Source organism: Oncorhynchus gorbuscha, linkage group LG12 (assembly GCF_021184085.1).
Source record: "Oncorhynchus gorbuscha isolate QuinsamMale2020 ecotype Even-year linkage group LG12, OgorEven_v1.0, whole genome shotgun sequence".
NCBI lineage: Eukaryota > Metazoa > Chordata > Actinopteri > Salmoniformes > Salmonidae > Oncorhynchus > Oncorhynchus gorbuscha.
The window spans coordinates 47,051,221-47,069,799 of NC_060184.1; the positions used below are offsets into that span (position 1 = coordinate 47,051,221).

Genomic DNA, 18,579 nt, shown 5'->3' on the forward strand with positions numbered 1-18,579 from the left:
CTACTTCCGGTTCTTCCGAGCCTCCGGAACCTAGGGTTAATAACCCACCATGTTATTCTGGGCAGCCCACTGAGTGCCGCTCCTTTCTCACCCAGTGTGATATAGTGTTCTCTCTCCAACCCAACACATACTCAAGAGAGAGAGCTCGGATTGCCTACGTCATATCACTCCTTACTGGTCGGGCTCGGCAGTGGGGCACAGCTATCTGGGAGGCAAGCGCTGAGTGTACTAACAATTATCTGAACTTTAAAGAGGAGATGATAAGGGTTTTGATCGCTCAGTTTTTGGGAAAGAAGCTTCCTGGTCCCTGTCTTCCCTATGTCAAGGTAATCGATCCATAACGGATTACTCTATAGAGTTTCGCACTCTTGCTGCCTCCAGTAACTGGAACGAGCAGGCGTTGCTCGCTCGTTTTCTGGAGGGACTCCACACTAAGGTTAAGGATGAGATTCTCTCTCGGGAGGTTCCATCCAGCGTGGATTCTTTGATTGAACTCGCTATTCGCATTGAACGACGGGTAGATCTTCGTCACCGAGCTCATAGAAGAGAGCTCGCGTTAACTGTGTCTCCCCTCTCTCCGACACTACCGTCTTTACCCACTGACTCAGGTGTTGAGCCCATGCAGCTGGGGGGTATTCGCATCTCGACTAAGGAGAGGGAACGGAGAATCACCAACCGCCTCTGTCTCTATTGCGGTTCCGCTGGTCATTTTGTCATTTCATGTCCAGTTAAAGGCCAGAGCTCATCAGTAAGCGGAGGGCGACTGATAAGCGCTACTAGACGGTCCTCTCCGTCAAGTACATGTACTACCTTACCGGTCCATCTACGCTGGACCGGATCGGCAGCTTCCTGCAGTGCATTAATAGACTCTGGGGCAGAGGGCTGTTTTATGGACGAAGCCTGGGCGCGGGAACATGACATTCCTCTCAGACAGTTAGGGGAGCCCACGGTCATGTTTGCCTTGGATGGTAGTTCTCTCCCCAGTATATTATATGAAACACTACCTTTAACCCTCACTGTATCTGGTAACCATAGTGAGACCATTTCTTTTTTGATTTTTTGTTCACCTTTTACACCTGTTGTTTTGGGTCATCCCTGGCTAGTGTGTCATAATCCTTCTTTTGATTGGTCTTGTAATTCTATCCTTTCCTGGAACGTTTCTTGTCATGTGACGTGTTTAATGTCTGCTATTTCTCCTGTTTGTTCTGTCCCCTCTTCTCAGGAGGAACCTGGTGATTTGACAGGAGTGCCGGAGGAATATCATGTTCTGCGCACGGTCTTCAGTCGGTCCAGAACCAACTCCCTTCCTCCTCACCGGTCGTATGATTGTTGTTCTGATCTCTTCAAGAAGCGTTTTGCATCCGCTTCTATCCTTGTTGCACCTGACGTCACTAAACAGTTTATTGTTGAGGTTGACGCGTCGGGGTGGGCGTGGGAGCCATTCTGTCCCAGCGCTCCGATACTGACGATGGGGTCCACCCTTGTGCGTATTTTTCTCATCGCCTGTCACCGTCGGAACGTAACTATGATGTGGCTAACCGCGAACTGCTCGCCATCCGTTTAGCCCTAGGCAAATGGCGACAGTGGTTGGAGGGGGCGACCGTTCCTTTTGTCGTTTGGACTGACCAAAAGAACCTTGAGTACATCCGTTATGCCAAACGACTGAATGCGCGTCATGCTCGTTGGGCGTTGTTTTTCGCTCGTTTCGAGTTCGTTATTTCTTATTGCCCGGGTACTAAGAACACCAAGCCTCATGCTTTATCCCGTCTCTTTAGTTCTTCTGTGGCTTCTACCGATCCCGAGGGATCCTTCCTGTTGGGCGTGTTGTCGGGTTGACTGTCTGGGGAATTGAGAGACAGGTTAAGCAAGCACTCACGCACACTGCGTCGCCGCGCGCTTGTCCTAGTAACCTTCTTTTCGTTCCTGTTTCTACTCGTCTGGCTGTTCTTCAGTGGGCTCACTCTGCCAAGTTAGCTGGCCATCCCGGCGTTCGGGGTACGCTTGCTTCTATTCGCCAGCGGTTTTGGTGGCCTACTCAGGAGCGTGACACGCGCCGTTTCGTAGCTGCGTGTTCAGACTGCGCGCAGAAGAAGTCTGGTAATTTTTTTTTCTGCTTCTGCTCCTGGTCTTGCTGGGTCTCAGTCTGTTCCCTGCCATCGCATCTCTCCTGTTCTTGTTCCTGCCCTTGCTGTGTCTCAGTCTGTCCCTAGTTGTTACTCTCCTGGCCTGTTTGGTCCTGTTTGCTCTAAAGCTTTCAGTTCTCTACCCGTGTCTCATTTTTTTTTTTTTGAGTAGTACCCTAGTTTCCCTTTTTATCGTTTTTCGTTACGGTCCTGAGGAGAGGAGTTGGGTTCTTTCTCGGGACGTGCTGGACCGTTTGTGATCTATGATTTCCTCCGTTGCCGCCAGTGTTCCTCCTCGAGAGCGCCAGGAGGCGCTCGGTGAGTGGGGGGGGTACTGTCATGTTTTGTCTTATTTTGTCTTGTCATTTTGCTTTTCCCTCTGTTCGTTTTCCCCCTGCTGGTCTTTTTAGGTTCGTTCCCCTCTTTCTCTCTTCCTCCCTCTCTCTCTTCTCTCTATCGCTCCGTTCCTGCTCCCAGCTGTTCCTATTCCCCTAATCAATCATTTAGTCTTCCCACACCTGTTCCCTATCTTTCCCCCTGATTAGAGTCCCTATTTCTCCCCTTGTTTTCCGTTTCTGCCCTGTCGGATCCTTGTCTATTGTTCACCGTGCTGTGTCTGTGTATCGCCCTGTCGTGTCGTGTTTCCCTCAGATGCTGCGTGGTGAGCAGGTGTCTGAGTCCGCTACGTTCAAGTGCCTTCCCGAGGCAACCTGCAGTTCTTGATCGAGTCTCCAGTCTGTTCTCGTCATTACGAGTGGAATTATGCTTTATGATTGTAGATTTACTTTACTGGATTAAAGACTCTGTTTTCGCCAAGTTGCTTTTGGGTCCTCATTCACCTGCATAACATTCTTGAAGAATATAGCTTGTGATTGAGCTTAGTTCAGCGATCATCCCCCCCCCCCCCATCACCTTTTAGTCATCACAGAGGCACATGCATACAGTTATATAAGAGCCTCTACCTGTGAAAACACGGAAGAACAAAACATTTTAAAATGCGTTTAGAGTTACTGACAACAAAAGACTTTGGGATATGATTCAGAAAAAGAAGAACAGTGATGATCATAGAACTTGTCCTCGTGTGTCATTGCAATTTTTGTAAATATCACTTTCATTCAGTTTTTTTGTCAAATGTACAGAAGGTGATCAGTGCAGTACTCAGTATTAAAGTCATTACTAAGGAAGTGTCTCTTCAAATGTGAACAGATCCTGTGGGGTTATGTCTGCTATATCTAAGGAGCTGAAGGAGTGCAATTAGGCCAACACTTTGTGTGTGTGTGTGTGTGTGTGTGTGTGTGTGTGTGTGTGTGTGTGTGTGTGTGTGTGTGTGTGTGTGTGTGTGTGTGTGTGTGTGTGTGTGTGTGTGTGTGTGTGTGTGTGTGTGTGTGTGTGTGTGTGTGTGTGTGTGTGTGTGTGTGTGTGTGTGTGTGTGTGTGTGTGTGTGTGTGTGCGCACACACAAAGTTAATGAAATAAAAACATAATGTCATCTCATCTACTACAGTACTTCTCATTGACTGGGACGAGCTTTTAATCATATTTATCTCTCAATTAACTTCTCCCTTTTACTATTACAAATATATAATAGATATCAAGGGCTATTTGCATGTAGACATTTAATTAACCTTCTAACTCTTTGGTGTTAAGTCCCCTATTAATGGGACTTTGAGCAGTTCTGGACCGGTGCCGACTGGCATTTTGGTTCACAAAGCGCTCTGTGAACATCACAGGGTCCAGTACTGTATAGTGCCAGAAAGCCCCATCTGTCTGCTTTCCACTACCACTGTCAATGGACCTGACTTGAAGTGTCAGGTTTCAAACCCGACATTTGCATATGAAGTGATGTGTCACATTTCTTGGTAAATCCACACAAATAATGGATTTCCTCTGCCTCTGAGCGATGGAGCCTGGCCTGGGAGATGGCACATTAAAAGGAACAGTCTAGCAAATCCATCAATCGTGTCTTCAACTTGCTGTGATATTACCAGACGGATCTAGAGCTCTCAGCATGAAAAAAATACTAAATAAGTTCGTAGAATTGAACACGAACACTTTCTCTTGGCCACAGAGGGACAAAATCACTGTGTGTAAAGCTGAAGTTGTAACAAGTCTGCAGAATGGTATCTCTGCGTCGCTCAGAGGACAGAGTGGCAGAAAATGCCCTGTCGTCAGTTATATGAAATTCGTCACTAAATATGATCATATTTATTTTACAGTTAAAAGAAAGTTGAAATCTTAGTTAGTTTTTAATAATTTGATTGTAACCATATAAAAAATCTGCAATTTCAAGCCCTATTCCCCTACTTTTGTATATGTCTATTTAGGAGGAAATCTACATTTTGCCATAATGTTCAAGAGGCTTTCTAAATGGCTCAAAATAGCTACATTCATATATATATATTTTTTTACATATAGGAAAAGGCTATCTATATTCCCACTAGTTTTGAATAAAGGATAGATTTATCAAGACTCCAGAGAACTGACATTTAAATAGTATTGGATTTATCATAATGCATTAGTGTACAGAACCCTATTTGTGTCGAAGAGACTCCAACAATGTAGACATGAGCACAATGACATGTCAAACCTGGGTGTACAATGGATCTAGATATGATCCATTTTATGTAGGCTAACAACTTTCAAGTGGTTGATCACAATCAGGTAGATGATACAAAGCTTTCTGCACACAGAGGCCAATCAGTCATTCGCATGGTTTCAACATCCAGTATGGTTATTTCTGGCTATTATGTAGTTCAGGTATGGATAACTTGTTTCATTTACACTTTGAGCCAAAACGTATTATGTGAATAGGGTGCTATAATAGTTCTGGAGCACATAATGTGTGTTACTGGAGCGTCACCTGTTGGAAAGCAAACGTTACTCTCTTAAAAGTATGTGGACAACTGCTCATCGAACATCTCATTCCAAAATCGTGGGCATTTACAGTTTTTCTCAACTGCTAAAACACAAAAAACCCATTGGCTGAACAAAGTTCTCAGTTGCCTGCACTCATTTAGCTAATTATGCAGTCTGTTGTCAATTTGTAAGTCGCTCTGGATAAGAGCGTCTGCTAAATGACTTAAATGTAATGTAAATGTTGTCAATACCTTAAACCATTTCACATGATAAAACACCATTTGCAGATCTCACTTCGATTTTTCTGCAAAACTCTAAACACATTCTCATTCTCAAAACACATTCTGCACTCTAATGCACATGTCATCCATACTGGTAAACACAAGTGGCAACAATCAAATACAAATAGAGAACATATGTCATTGATTGAACACAACCACTCAAAATTGATTTAACCTGTTTCAAATGATGCGACACAACCAATATAAGCCAGTTCAGAGAGCAAACAGGTTGTTGAAGGTGGAAAGGAGAAAGTCTGAGAATGGATACTGTAGTACAGTGCATTGTAGGCTGTATACTGTAGTACAGTGCATTGTAGGCTGTATACTGTAAAATGGATGAATTGTATGGCCCTGAACATTTTGCTTTCCATTTATTAACAGTACTGACTGCTCAATAGATTTTGACTGGTTGCAGGTTTATATCAACAAACAACAAGAATTACAGTATCACAGAGACAAAGGACAAGTTTGTGAGATGCAGGGTACAGTACTGTACAAATAGGGGTACAAGGAGGAGGAAGAACAAAAAACAAAATTGAAAAGAGCAAAGCAGAGTAGTAATATCTGATCAATTTTGAGCTACTATGATAGAACATGTTTTCGTTCATCAGAAGACAATGACGGAAAAATATGAATATTTTTTAGATTAAAAATGGACTTCTCCCGGAGAATTGTATGTTTTGAACAATGTGTTTTCTATTTTTCAGTGTATTGTTTACTGACTGCTTGAGAGTGTATATCATTTTGATCACTTTGTTTATGATTTGAGAGCAGTGTTTGATTTTGAACACAGGTAAAAACTGTTTTGAAGCGAATGTTTCATTTTGCAAGATGTCACGCCTTGGTCTTAGTATTTTGTGTTTTCTTTCTTTATTTGGTCAGGCCAGGGTGTGACATGGGTTATTGTGGTGTGTGTTTTGTCTTGGGTGTTTTGTGGGGTGTCTAATTAGTCTATGGCTGCCTGAGGTGGTTCTCAATCAGAGTCAGGTGATTATCGTTGTCTCTGGTTGGGAGCCATATTTAGGCAGCCATATTCTGTGAGTGTTTTGTGGGTGATTGTTCCTGTCTTTGTACCAGATAGGGCTGTTTCGGTTTTTCACGTTTCATTATTTTGTAGTTTCCGCTTGTATTGGTTTTTCCTTCATTAAAATTATATCATGAATCATCATCATGCTGCATTTTGGTCCGATCCTTGTTCTACCTCTTCATCAGAGGGGGAGATAGAAGAATGCCGTTACACAAGAGGATTCAGAGGTTATGTAAATAGTGCTTGAAGATGAGGTTTTGTGTTTAATGTTTTCAGGAAATGGAAGCAAGGTTTCAGAAATTGTGTTTTAGCAATTGAGAAAAACTGTAATATGGAGATTAGTAGGTGTGTCTAAACTTTTGACTGGTACTATGTGTAGGCTTATAAATGTGCCCATTTGTGGATCTGATAGTATTTCTGATTGACTTAACTCACTACCACTAATGGGCTGTGGAACTTCTCAAGGTATTTTTTTCTTCACCTCAAACAAAAAGTAAACTAAATCTGTTTTTACATCCATTGAGAATGACAATAGTTCCTCAATGTAGCATTTTTAAAAAATCTTTCCAGCTCTCTCCCTTTTGATAACCACTGTGCATGAAAGGGGAAGAAAAAAGATTACTTTTTATCCCATGCGCAAATAGCCTACATTTGTGTCTGTCCGGAGCACAATTTTGTTTTTTGTGTGAATTTTACCCCTTTTTCTCCCCAATTTCATGGTATCCAATTGTATTTAGTAGCTACTATCTTGTCTCATTGCTACAACTCCCATACAGGCTCGGGAGAGACGAAGGTTGAAAGTCATGCGTCCTCCGATACACAACCCAACCAAGCCGCACTGCTTCTTAACACAAGTGCCATCCAACCCGGAAGCCAACCGCACCAATGTGTCAGAGGAAACACCATGCACCTGGCAACCTTAGTTAGCACGCACTGCGCCCGGCCAGCCACAGGAGTCGCTGGTGCCCGATGAGACGGTCAAACCCTCCCTAACCCGGATGACACTAGGCCAATTGTGCGTCGCCCCACGGACCTCCCGGTCGTGGCCGGTTACGACAGAACCTGGGCGCAAAACCCAGAGTCTCTGGTGGCGCAGCTGACGCTGCAGTACAGTGCCCTTAACCACTGCCACCCATGAGGCCCGGAGCTCAATTTTATAAAATGTTGCAAGTTTGTTAGCACATGCTTCAGGCTGGACCAAATTGATACAATGTTTCAAGTTCCTTGCAGACAGGCCATGTGTAGCCAATGTGATTTATTTTTAATCAGGACATTTTCTACCTGCAGGCTGCAATGTTTTTGTTTGTTGGATTTATGTAGGCTATTTTCACATAGATGGCAACAAAGTTACGTACTTAGATATCTGAATTTAGATAACATTTGTATTAATTACATAAATGATTTTGAGATACGAATACTTTATTATAAAATAAATAAACTGCTCCACGAAAATGTGCATATGAAAATCAGAACTGGCACGCAGATCAGTAGAAAAGGGAAGACAAATTGGCACTGCAAATGGAAGTGGCGAGATGGGTAACGATGCTTTGACGGTGACTGTTGTCTGTGTGCAGAGGATCCCTGGTTCAAGCCCAGGTTGGGGCGAGGAGAGGGACAGAAGCAAAACTGTTGCATTTCGCTACACTCGCATTAACATCAGCTAACCATGTGTATGTGACAAATAAAATTTGATTTATAGTGCATTGTGTCACAATTCAGGGTTAGGGCGAAAATAGGTTATACCTAGGGTTAGGGGTTTTAAGGTAAACTGTTTTAAGGTTTATACGCGCTCTTGCTCCGCCCTGTGGCCTTCTGCGGGTACTACATAACTCATTCATGACACTTGTTAGGTTCATAATCTGAGGTAGCAACTGCGTCAGATCTACAGATCAAGGAACTGGACCTGTCCATTTGGTTTGCAACTCAGTGAACCTGCGCAGCAATTCGCTCAATTTGATGCCTACGAACAAACAGATTTCGGTGCATATCAAATTATCCAGCAGCCATTTAGAAACAACAAATCGTTAAAAAAAAAACTCGGTTTGAATTTAAAAATGTATTTGGGAGAATAGGGACATGTATTTTGTTCAGGTTTACACTTTTTTTCTGAAAAAAACATGTTTAACCATGACCATAAAATGTTTGATGGCTTTGCGCCAGCCATCGATAAAGCTGTGGGTTATAATACCGTGTTCCCAGGCGAAAAGTGGGCGTGCAATAAACTCGTTTTTATCAGAAAAAAAGCGTTGTCAAAAATCTCATGTGTCCAGTTTATTGTAGGGGTGCCCATGGGGCTGGGAATCAGAAATGTCCGGTTCGAGAGAGGCAGGTTTAGGTTTCCAGTGTTAGAGTAGTGCATAAATTGTCGTATGCTGCAGTATAAGGGCGTTTATACACCAGTTTCGTAGGTGGCAGAAATGCAACATTTATTGGATGCCAACCGCTGTGAAACCGAATCGAAGAAGAAGTATGTGACGTCAGCTCCATGTTGCTTCCGGGTTTGCTTTATTTTCCCTGACGTTCAGGTAGATTCTTTGTTGTTTTGAGTTATTGGATATTTATTTCAAAATGAACCGTATTTTTGGCCGAGGAAAACCGAAGGGACCACCACCAAATCTCACAGACTGCATAGGGAATGTAAGTATATATGGAAATAACTTACAGAGTAGTGTCAATGAGAAACAAAATAAGTTTGCTTGCTGGCTAGCTAGCTAACTAACTGAATGACAGCTGATTGTTCTAGCAACAATGGGAGAAAGTTGTGACAGCCCATTGGAGACCTATAGCTCATAAAATACTCTTTAGCTACTTAATGTTATCGTGAAAGTTAGTTTGATTCGCGTTTTAACAGTGTCCAAGTGACTTAGCTAGCTAATTAGCTAGATGACCAATCGTCAATCGGGAGTTCAGTAGGGTGATGCTGGTTTCCAATGTACGGTAAAAAAAAAAAGTGTTGCTCCAACCAGTTTTATGTTTGACCAAATCAGGTGTTAAGCAAGTGCTATTGACTATAAAAATTGATTGAAGGAAAATATAACATTGATTAAAAAAATATTTAAAAATCATTATAATTACCAATATGTATTCAAATAACTTTTTCTGTTACCAACATAAAGATTTTTGACTCTTACAAGATCATTGAAATATGAAAACAGTCTACATGGTTAACTTGTGCCCGTTCTTTCTCTCTTAATAAGGTTGACTCGCGAGCGGAATCTATTGACAAGAAGATTGCCAGACTAGATGTTGAACTGGTCAAGTACAAGGATCAGATGAAGAAGATGAGAGATGGCCCTTCAAAAGTAAGATTTAACCCTACCCTGAGTGAAGCAGATGATGAGCTGTGATAGTAGACATATGTTTACCTCAGTCATTCTATTACACGTGGAGGCTAATGCTGTTCTTGAACAAAACAATACACAAGTATGGCCCCACTTGTTCTCAGCAGTATCTAGCTAGGTCTGATGTCACGTGAATTGTTTCCTGTTTAATGTTTTCATCAGAACATGGTCAAGCAGAAGGCGATGAGGGTACTGAAGCAGAAAAGAATGTGAGTAACTTATGAAGGGAGCCTGTCAACGCACCAATAACCTCAAATCAGTCTGGACACATATTACATTAACCTAAACCTAATGAACCACATCAAGTAGCAGTAAACCGTCATGATATGAGCGCATAAAAACAGCTGTATTGATCATCTCAATCTTGTTTTTCAGGTACGAGGGCCAGAGAGACAACCTCACACAGCAGTCCTTCAACATGGAACAGGCTAACTACACAATCCAAACTCTCAAAGACACAAAAACAACAGTAAGGGGCCACAGTAATGTACTGACTGTAGCACTTAGTCACAATTTACTGTAGTTGTCATGCCAGGCTGTTCTCTGGGTTAAAAATCTCTGATTTTGCATTATAGGTTGATGCCATGAAAATTGGAGCCAAAGAGATGAAGGCGGCATACAAGAACGTGAAGATCGATCAGATTGAGGTATTTGTCTTTTTCGAGTCCTGATGCACTACAACACCATTTGGTGGTCTAACGTAGAAGTGCAGTAGTTTTACTACAGACTCTTGTCTTGAAAGACTCAACATATTTCAGCCATCTGATCTGGGTCATAATTCATCCGGGTAACGTGAATGGCCTATTGTGATTGAGAGATGTTTGCGTTAAGAGTTCCATGTTTTCCTGATGCAGGATCTCCAAGACCAGCTGGAGGACATGATGGAGGACGCCAACGAGGTGCAGGAGGCGATGAGCAGAAGCTACGGGACGCCAGAGATCGATGATGATGACCTGGAAGCAGGTCAGTGCTGTAAGAGTATGACACAGCCACAAGGGAGACAGTACACGGTTGGTGTTGCTCCAGTACAGGATAGGTCTATATTAGAACATTGCTGTAGGTCAATATTTCATAATTTCCCACCGCACTACAGAGTTTTGTTTTTTATTTTTATTTCACCTTTTATTTAACCAGGTAGGCTAGTTGAGAACAAGTTCTCATTTACAACTGCGACTTGGCCAAGGTAAAGTGCTGTTTACTTCAGCACAGTGATACAACAGCAATCAATGCAGTCCTTATGTCAATAGACTGCATGTATTAACTGCGCATCAATGGCTGTGTGCGTGTGATCCCAGAGCTGGATGCCCTGGGAGATGAGCTCCTGCTTGATGATGACAGCTCCTACCTGGATGAGGCCAGCAATGCCCCCTCCATCCCAGAGGGAATACCCAGTGACAGGGCACCAAACCGGGTACATCTCTCTCTGACCACTGTATTCATGTTTACCCAGTTTAGTCTTGAATAATTCACTGGGGCATTATGTTAAAAATCAATCACAACTGACACTGTTTCGTCAATACAGAAGACGGATGCATTGTTCGAAGGGTTCATTTTAGTTTTTAGGACATTACATTGGATGAAGACGCATTCTGCACCCATTTAGATATAACTGGAGTTTCCTACAAAATTGTCATTTATTGTCTGTTTTACAGGATGGAGTTCTGGTGGATGAATTTGGCCTGCCACAGATCCCTGCTACATAATGGATGGACAGCAGGCAGAAACCAATGGCAACACTCCCAACTCTTTTTCTTTTCTTTTTTTTTTAATGTATAGCCTTTTTACAACATACACTGAATATACCAAATATTAGGAACACCTTCCTAATATTGAATTGCGTGCCCCCTCCACATACCCAATCCCCCCCCAAAATAAATAATTATTCAACCTGTCTCCTCCCCTTCATCTACACAGATCAATAAGGGATCATAGCTTTCACCTGGATTCACCTGGTCAGTCTGTCATGGAAAGAGGCTGCTTTGTATACTCAGTGTATATCCGACTGACATGCATTACATGGTGGTGGACAGAGAAAAACAACTTGCCTTAATTAGGTTACCTTGATTGAATAACTGATAATGTCAAAAATATAAATAAAAAATCGATAGTGATGCTTGGCTATGTTCAAAATTATTGTTCTTTGTATGTACTTTTTTCCCCCTCCAAGGTGATTCTTGGTATTTAGATGTTCTAACTTTCTACTGCAGCGCTGTATTGCCAACTACCAATAAATATACATGTATTATATATTTCAAATTGTGGTGGTCCATCATGGTGGATTAAAGTAGAGAAGACTAAATAAGTAATATCACCCTACAATAGAACACTAGTAGTGTGTAGAATTACAATTACTCAAAAGATATAAATACATTATTTCTTTATGCTTTCTCTTCAGGTAGAAATGTTGGACAATGTGGCACTTTGAGATGACAAAAACAGTGCCCAAACTGTATAGTGTACAGTGTTATAGTTGTATGACAGCAACAAAGGCCTTATTTGAGACTATAGCTGAGGGGGAAGATGTTCAACAACCTCGGTCTAGTTCCGAAGCTTCTCAAATTCATAGTAAGAAATCTACAAACACAGACTTCTATTAGTTACAGATGGAGCACTGAGAGCAAAGAGTAGATCCAAATAAATGCTCTTTTTTTGAAAGAGTAGATGCCTAGAGACAGGCAGAACACGAGCAAAGGGGCTGAAATCAGAATTTACAGCAGACAGAACACTCAAAAAGATCAAATCATGGGGTATTGAGGGTTGCGGCATGCATTTCCGACCTGAACAACTTCATATCCCAGAAGCCTCATGGCCTCTTTTCCCAGCAGCTGTCTTGTGTTCACAGTAAACCTATTGTGGCTATCCTGCAAGTACACAACAAAGTAACAGAGCGCATACGCCTGAATAAAATAGCTATAGTAGAACAATTGTATCACCTACAGTGCATTCGGAAAGTATTCAGGCCCCTTGACATTTCCACATTTTGTTACGTTACAGCCTTATTCTAAAAATGGATGAAATCATTTTTTCTCATCAATCTGCACACAGTACCCTATAATGACAAAGTAAAAACACATTCAGATTTTTTTGCAAATATAAAAAAACATACCTTATTCACATAAGTATTCAGACCCTTTGCTATGAGACTTGAAATTGAGCTCAGGTGCATCCTCTTTCCATTGATCATCCTTGAGATGTTTCTACAACTCAATTGGAGTCCATCTGCGGCAATAACCAAGCCATGAGGTCGAAGGAATTGTCCTAGAGCTCCGAGACAGGATTGTATCGAGGCACAGATCTAGGGAATGGAACCAAAACATTTCTGCAGCATTGGAAGGTCCCCAAAACCACCGTTGCATCAATCATTCTTAAATGGAAGAAGTTTGGAACCACCGAGACTCTTCCTAGAGCTGGCCGCCCGGCCAAACTGAACAATCGGGGGAGAAGAGCCTTGGTCAGGGAGGTGACCAAGAACCGAATGGTCACTCTGACAGAGCTCCAGAGTTCCTCTGTGGAGATGGAAGAACCTTCCAGAAGGACAAACATCCCTGTAGCACCACCAATCAGGCTTTTATGGTAGAGTGGCCAGATGGAAGCCACTCCTCAGTAAAAGGCACATGACAGCCCACTTGGAGTTATCCAAAAGGTACCTAAAGACTCTCAGACCATCAGAAACAAGATTCTTTGATCTGATGAAACCCTATGGTGAAGCATGGTTGTGGCAGCATCGTGCAGTGGGGATGTTTTTCAGTGGCATGGACTGGGAGACTAGTCAGGATCGAGGCAAAGATGAACGAAGCAAAGTACAGAGATATCCTTGATGAAAACCTGCTCCAGAACCTCAGACTAGGGTGAAGGTTTACCTTCCAACAGGATAATGACCCTAAGCACACAGCCAAGACAACACAGGAGTGGATTCAGGACAAGTCTCTGAATGTCCTTGAGTGGCCCAGCCAGAGCCCAGACTTTAACCCGATTGAACATCTCTGGAGAGACCTGAAAATAGCTGTGCAGCGACTCTCCCCATCCAACCTGACAGAGCTTGAGAGGATCTGCAGTGAAGAATGGGAGAAACTCCCCAAATATAGGTCTGCCAAGCTTGTAGCATCATACCCAAGAAGACTTGAGGCTGCCAAAGGTGCTTCAACAATGTACTGCTTTGTCATTATGGGATATTGAGTGTAGATTGATAAAGGAAAAAAACGAATACATTTTAGAATAAGGCTGTAATGTAACAAAATGTGGAAAAATACATTGTTTTTACCTCTTGAAGATATCGTCGATGTCACTGGCAGGCAATACATATCCATCCTCATCCAGCTTTATTTCCAAATCTGAAACAAACAGGGGCCTGATTTGTCTTCGCACCTTTATTTTCAGTATAGGTATAACCATAACATTGTCTGAAGCATTGAATTAAAGGTTACATGTGTTATATCTTAAAATGTGCCGTCTGCATTACCGAGTGTGTAGCAGTATGGAGTGAGAACTCTGGAAGTGAAGTAAGCACGGGCCCCTAGTAGATCCACTAGTCCAGTTTTCACATAGTTGTAGAGGTGTCCGTCAACCGGCATCTCCAGAGACCGACCAGGAGTGAGGACAAACTTGACACGGTACATAGGAAGGAGCCTTGGGCCCTGGGGTTAATACTGGGTGTTAATGGTGAATCAGAGGATAGTGTGCTAAGATTGCAACACTGCAGTTGAGCAGAAGTGGCAATGCTATCATTGAAGCAGTTGAAGTCGGCGGTTTACATACACCTTAGCCAAATACATTTAAACTCAGTTTTTCACAATTCCTGACATTTAACCCTAGTAAACATTCCCCTGACATTTAACCCTAGTAAACATTCCCCATTCCCAGTTAGGATCACCACTTTAATGTGAAATGTCAGAATAATAGGAGAGAGAATGATTTCTTTCAGCTTTTATTTCTTTCATCACATTCCCAATTTGTAAGTCGCTCTGGATAAGAGCGTCTGCTAAATGACTTAAATGTAAATGTAATTCCCAGTGGGTCAGAAGTTTACATACACTCAATTAGTATTTGGTGGCATTGCCTTTAAATTGTTTAACTTGGGTCAAACGTTTCGGGTAGCCTTCCACAAGCTTCCCACAATAAGTTGGGTGAATTTTGGCCCATTCCTCCTGGCAGAGCTGGTGTAACTGAGTCAGGTTTGTAAGCCTCCTTGCTTGCACATGCTTTTTCAGTTCTGCCAACACATTTTCTATAGGATTGAGGTCAGGACTTTGTGATGGCCACTTCAATACCTTGACTTTGTTGTCCTTATGCCATTTTGCCACAACTTTGGAAGTATGCTTGGGGTCATTGTCCATTTGGAAGACCCATTTGCGACCAAGCTTTAACTTCCTGACTGATGTCTTGAGATGTTGCTTCAATATATCCACATCATTTCCCTCCCTCATGATGTTAACTATTTGGTGAAGTGCACCAGTCCTTCCTGCAGCAAAGCACCCACACAACATGATGTTGCCACCCCCGTGCTTCATGGTTGGGATGGTGTTCTTCGACTTGCAAGCCTCCCCCTTTTTCCTCCAAACATAACAATGGTCATTATGGCCAAACAGTTCTATTTTTGTTTCATCAGACCAGAGGACATTTCTCCAAAGAAGTACGATCTTTGTCCCCATGTGCAGGTGCAAACCGTAGTCTGTCTTTTTAATGGTGGCTTTGGAGCAGTGGCTTCTTCCTTGCTGAGTGACCTTTCAGGTTATGTCGATATAGGACTTGTTTTACTGTGGATATCGATACTTTTGTACCTATTTCCTCCAGCATCTTCACAAGGTCCTTTGCTGTTGTTCTAGGATTGATTTGCACATTTCGCAACAAAGTACAATCATCTCTAGGAGACAGACTGCATCTCCTTCCTGAGGGGTATGACAGCTGCGTGTTCCCATGGTGTTTATACTTACATACTATTGTTTGTACAGATGAAGGTGGTTCATTCAGGCATTTGGAAATTGCTCCCAAGGATGAACCAGACTTGTGGTGGTCTACAATTTTTTTCTGAGGTCTTGGCTGATTTCTTTTGATTTTCCCATGATGTCAAGCAAAGAGGCACTGAGTTTAAAATCAAATCAAATCAAATTTTATTTGTCACATACACATGGTTAGCAGATGTTAATGCGAGTGTAGCGAAATGCTTGTGCTTCTAGTTCCGACAATGCAGTAATAACCAACAAGTAATCTAGCTAACAATTCCAAAACTACTACCTTATAGACACAAGTGTAAGGGGATAAAGAATATGTACATAAAGATATATGAGTGAGTGATGGTACAGAGCGGCATAGGCAAGATACAGTAGATGGTATTGAGTGCAGTATATACATATGAGATGAGTATGTAAACAAACTGGCATAGTTAAAGTGGCTAGTGATACATGTATTACATAAAGATGCAGTAGATGATATAGAGTACAGTATATACATATACATATGAAATGAATAATGTAGGGTATGTAAACATTATATTAGGTAGCATTGTTTAAAGTGGCTAGTGATATATTTGACATAATTTCCCATCAATTCCCATTATTAAAGTGGCTGGAGTTGAGTCAGTGTGTTGGCAGCAGCCACTCAATGTTAGTGGTGGCTGTTTAACAGTCTGATGGCCTTGAGATAGAAGCTGTTTTTCAGTCTCTCGGTACCAGAGTTTGAAGGCAGGCCTTGAAATACATCCACAGGTACACCTCCAATTGACTCAAATGATGTCAATTAGCCTATCAGAAGCTTCTAAAGCCATTATAATGTTCTGGAATTTTCCAAGCTGTTTAAAGGCAGTCAACTTAGTGTATGTAAACTTCTGACCTGCTGGAATTATGATACAATGGGTACAAATGATACAAATTATGATATAAGTGAAATAATTTGTCTGTAAACAATTGTTGGAACAATTCCTTGTGTCATACACAAAGTAGATGTCCTAACCGACTTGCCAAAACTATAGATTGTTTACAAGAAATTTGTGGAGTGGTTGAAAAATGTGTTTTAATGACTCCAACCTATGTTTATGTAAACTTCCGACTTCAACTGTAATTAATATTGATTTGTAGTAACTCGTTACCTCATAGAAAGGGCATTCAAGCTTCACAGTCATGTAGAGTTGGGTCAGTTCGGCCAGTACAATCCGGTCAACCCCATGCCTTGCTCTGGAACACAAATTCATTTACAATTGTTAAACCAAAGATACTGCAACAATTGCAATTATGAAGAAGAGTAAAGTAAGTGTGGGGCAACTCCATGGTAATGGACATTTTTCTGTTTAAAATGTACCAAACAAGCCTCCCAAATGGCTCAGCGGTCTAAGGCACTGCATCGCAGTGCTTGAGGCATCACTACAGATCCGGGTTGAATCCCAGGCTGTGTGACAACCGGCCGTGACCGGGAGTACCATAGGTCGGCGCAGAATTGGCCCAGCGTCACCCGGGTTAGGGGAGGGTTTGGCTGGGGGCTTTACTTGGCTCATCATGCTCTAGCGACTCCTTGTGGCGGGCCGTGCGCCTGAAGGCTGACTTTGGTCGTCTGTGTTTCCTCCGACACATTGGCACAGCTGGCTCCCGGGTAAAGCGGGTGTTAAGGAGCGTGGTTTGCCGGGTCATGTTTTGGAGCATGCATGACTCGACTTTTGCCTCTCCCCCAGCCCAATGAGGAGTTGCAGCAACGAGACAAGATTGTAATTGAAATTGGGAGAAAAAGGGTAAAAAACTAAAAAACATACCAAACAAAAACATTTATTTCAATGTTTAACAAACCATATAACTATGCACAATGACTAGCTTTTATCAATTTCCAGACAATTTTACACAAACACATTTACAGGAAGAACTGTGCAGATACAAAGTTTGGTAACAGAATAAAATTATGTATAACCGTAATTATGTTATCAAACTTTAAATATTTAATTTTATTTAATGTGTAAATTGTTCAAAGTAGTCATTGTGTGTAAAGTAGTATTGTTAAACTTTGAAATCAATGGTTTTTGTTTGGTATACATTTTAAAGTGAGTCTCAGCATAATTCCGTTACAGTGGAATTGCCCTGTGGGCTTATCAATGAGAGTACCTTGTAATTTCTGGAAGAAGTAGAGGTTGAAGACCTTGGACACAAAGTTGACAGGGAACCTCTCTACCAGGATGTAGGAGTGCAGCAGGTTGAGGAGTACTGCATCACCTTGGTAACTGTCTCTGGGTGGGAAGTAAAAGCCATCTTGAGCACGTGTCTCTCCATGACCTCCACCAAGGAGTGTGCATAGCGTTTAGGAGGTCCTGGTAGCTGCCCTCCCCAACTCCTGCCTGCAGCAGTCCATATACAGCAGTGAGCTCTGCTAGGCTCCACTGGCCTGGCTCCTGCCTCTGTACCTGCTCCAGCATCCCACAGCCCGGGCCCTCCAGGGCCAACAGTGCATGGCCAAAGGTGCACAGCTGTCCCACGCTCATCTGGCTCCCATCCAGCCGCTCCTGGCACCCTGATACCAGCCGCACCACCAGCGTGCTCCAGGGGTCCACGTAGAGGTGTGTGCAGGCCAGCAGGGCAGAAACTAGCCCAGTCTCCTTCAGATGCCTACTCTAGCTGGCAGCACAGCACACTGAAGGGTCCTTCTGGGTCAGCCACGCGGTGCAAGGCTGCCGCTGCCATAGTGTCAGACGTGATCGCCACAGTGCAGAGGAGTGCAGGACCTGTCTGGAGGAAGAGCCACTGCCGAGGTAGTCCAGGAAGGCTTTCTCTTCTGCGACAGTGGGTCAGTGCAGCTGGCCGACTGACCCAGTGGCGTAGAAAGAGTCCTTGGCAATGGTGGACTAACTCATACAAGCTGGCTGACTGAGTCTGACAACAGTCTCTGGATACAGCGATCCGCTGAGGTCCATAGGTACGCCACACAGAGGCTCCCCTACCGGAGCACACAGAAGTCTGGAGATGCGACCCAGCCCACCTGGAG

The 18,579-nt window shown here is 42.8% G+C and overlaps 2 protein-coding genes across 2 annotated transcripts; one reads left to right on the forward strand and one right to left on the reverse strand.

The window, feature by feature from the left end:
• Nucleotides 1-8,753: 8,753 nt before the first annotated feature.
• On the forward strand, nucleotides 8,754-11,738 carry LOC123991074 (charged multivesicular body protein 5). Its single transcript, XM_046292251.1, has 8 exons — nucleotides 8,754-8,923; nucleotides 9,484-9,588; nucleotides 9,790-9,836; nucleotides 10,003-10,096; nucleotides 10,203-10,274; nucleotides 10,482-10,590; nucleotides 10,923-11,038; nucleotides 11,280-11,738. The coding sequence occupies exons 1-8, from the start codon at nucleotides 8,855-8,857 to the stop codon at nucleotides 11,328-11,330; spliced, it is 663 nt and encodes a 220-aa protein (XP_046148207.1). The 5' UTR covers nucleotides 8,754-8,854; the 3' UTR covers nucleotides 11,331-11,738.
• Nucleotides 11,506-17,756, reverse strand: LOC123991076 (FAST kinase domain-containing protein 3, mitochondrial-like). Its single transcript, XM_046292253.1, has 5 exons — nucleotides 17,706-17,756; nucleotides 16,709-16,793; nucleotides 14,087-14,261; nucleotides 13,889-13,958; nucleotides 11,506-12,488 (listed from the first exon to the last, which is right to left on the reverse strand). Exons 2-5 carry the CDS (start codon nucleotides 16,739-16,741, stop codon nucleotides 12,464-12,466), a joined length of 303 nt encoding a protein of 100 aa, XP_046148209.1. The 5' UTR covers nucleotides 16,742-16,793; nucleotides 17,706-17,756; the 3' UTR covers nucleotides 11,506-12,463.
• Between the last annotated feature and the right edge of the window lie 823 nt (nucleotides 17,757-18,579).

Coding starts and splice junctions, on each gene's coding strand:
- LOC123991074 (XM_046292251.1), top strand. CDS start 8,855: ATGAACCGTATTTTTGGCCGAGGAAAACCGAAGGGACCACCACCAAAT. Junction 9,837..10,002: donor GTACTGAAGCAGAAAAGAAT/GTGAGTAACTTA, acceptor CTTGTTTTTCAG/GTACGAGGGCCAGAGAGACA. Junction 10,275..10,481: donor TGAAGATCGATCAGATTGAG/GTATTTGTCTTT, acceptor TTCCTGATGCAG/GATCTCCAAGACCAGCTGGA.
- LOC123991076 (XM_046292253.1), bottom strand. CDS start 16,741: ATGACTGTGAAGCTTGAATGCCCTTTCTATGAG. Junction 13,959..14,086: donor TCCATACTGCTACACACTCG/GTAATGCAGACG, acceptor TGTTTGTTTCAG/ATTTGGAAATAAAGCTGGAT. Junction 12,489..13,888: donor ATCGACGATATCTTCAAGAG/GTAAAAACAATG, acceptor GTGTACTTGCAG/GATAGCCACAATAGGTTTAC.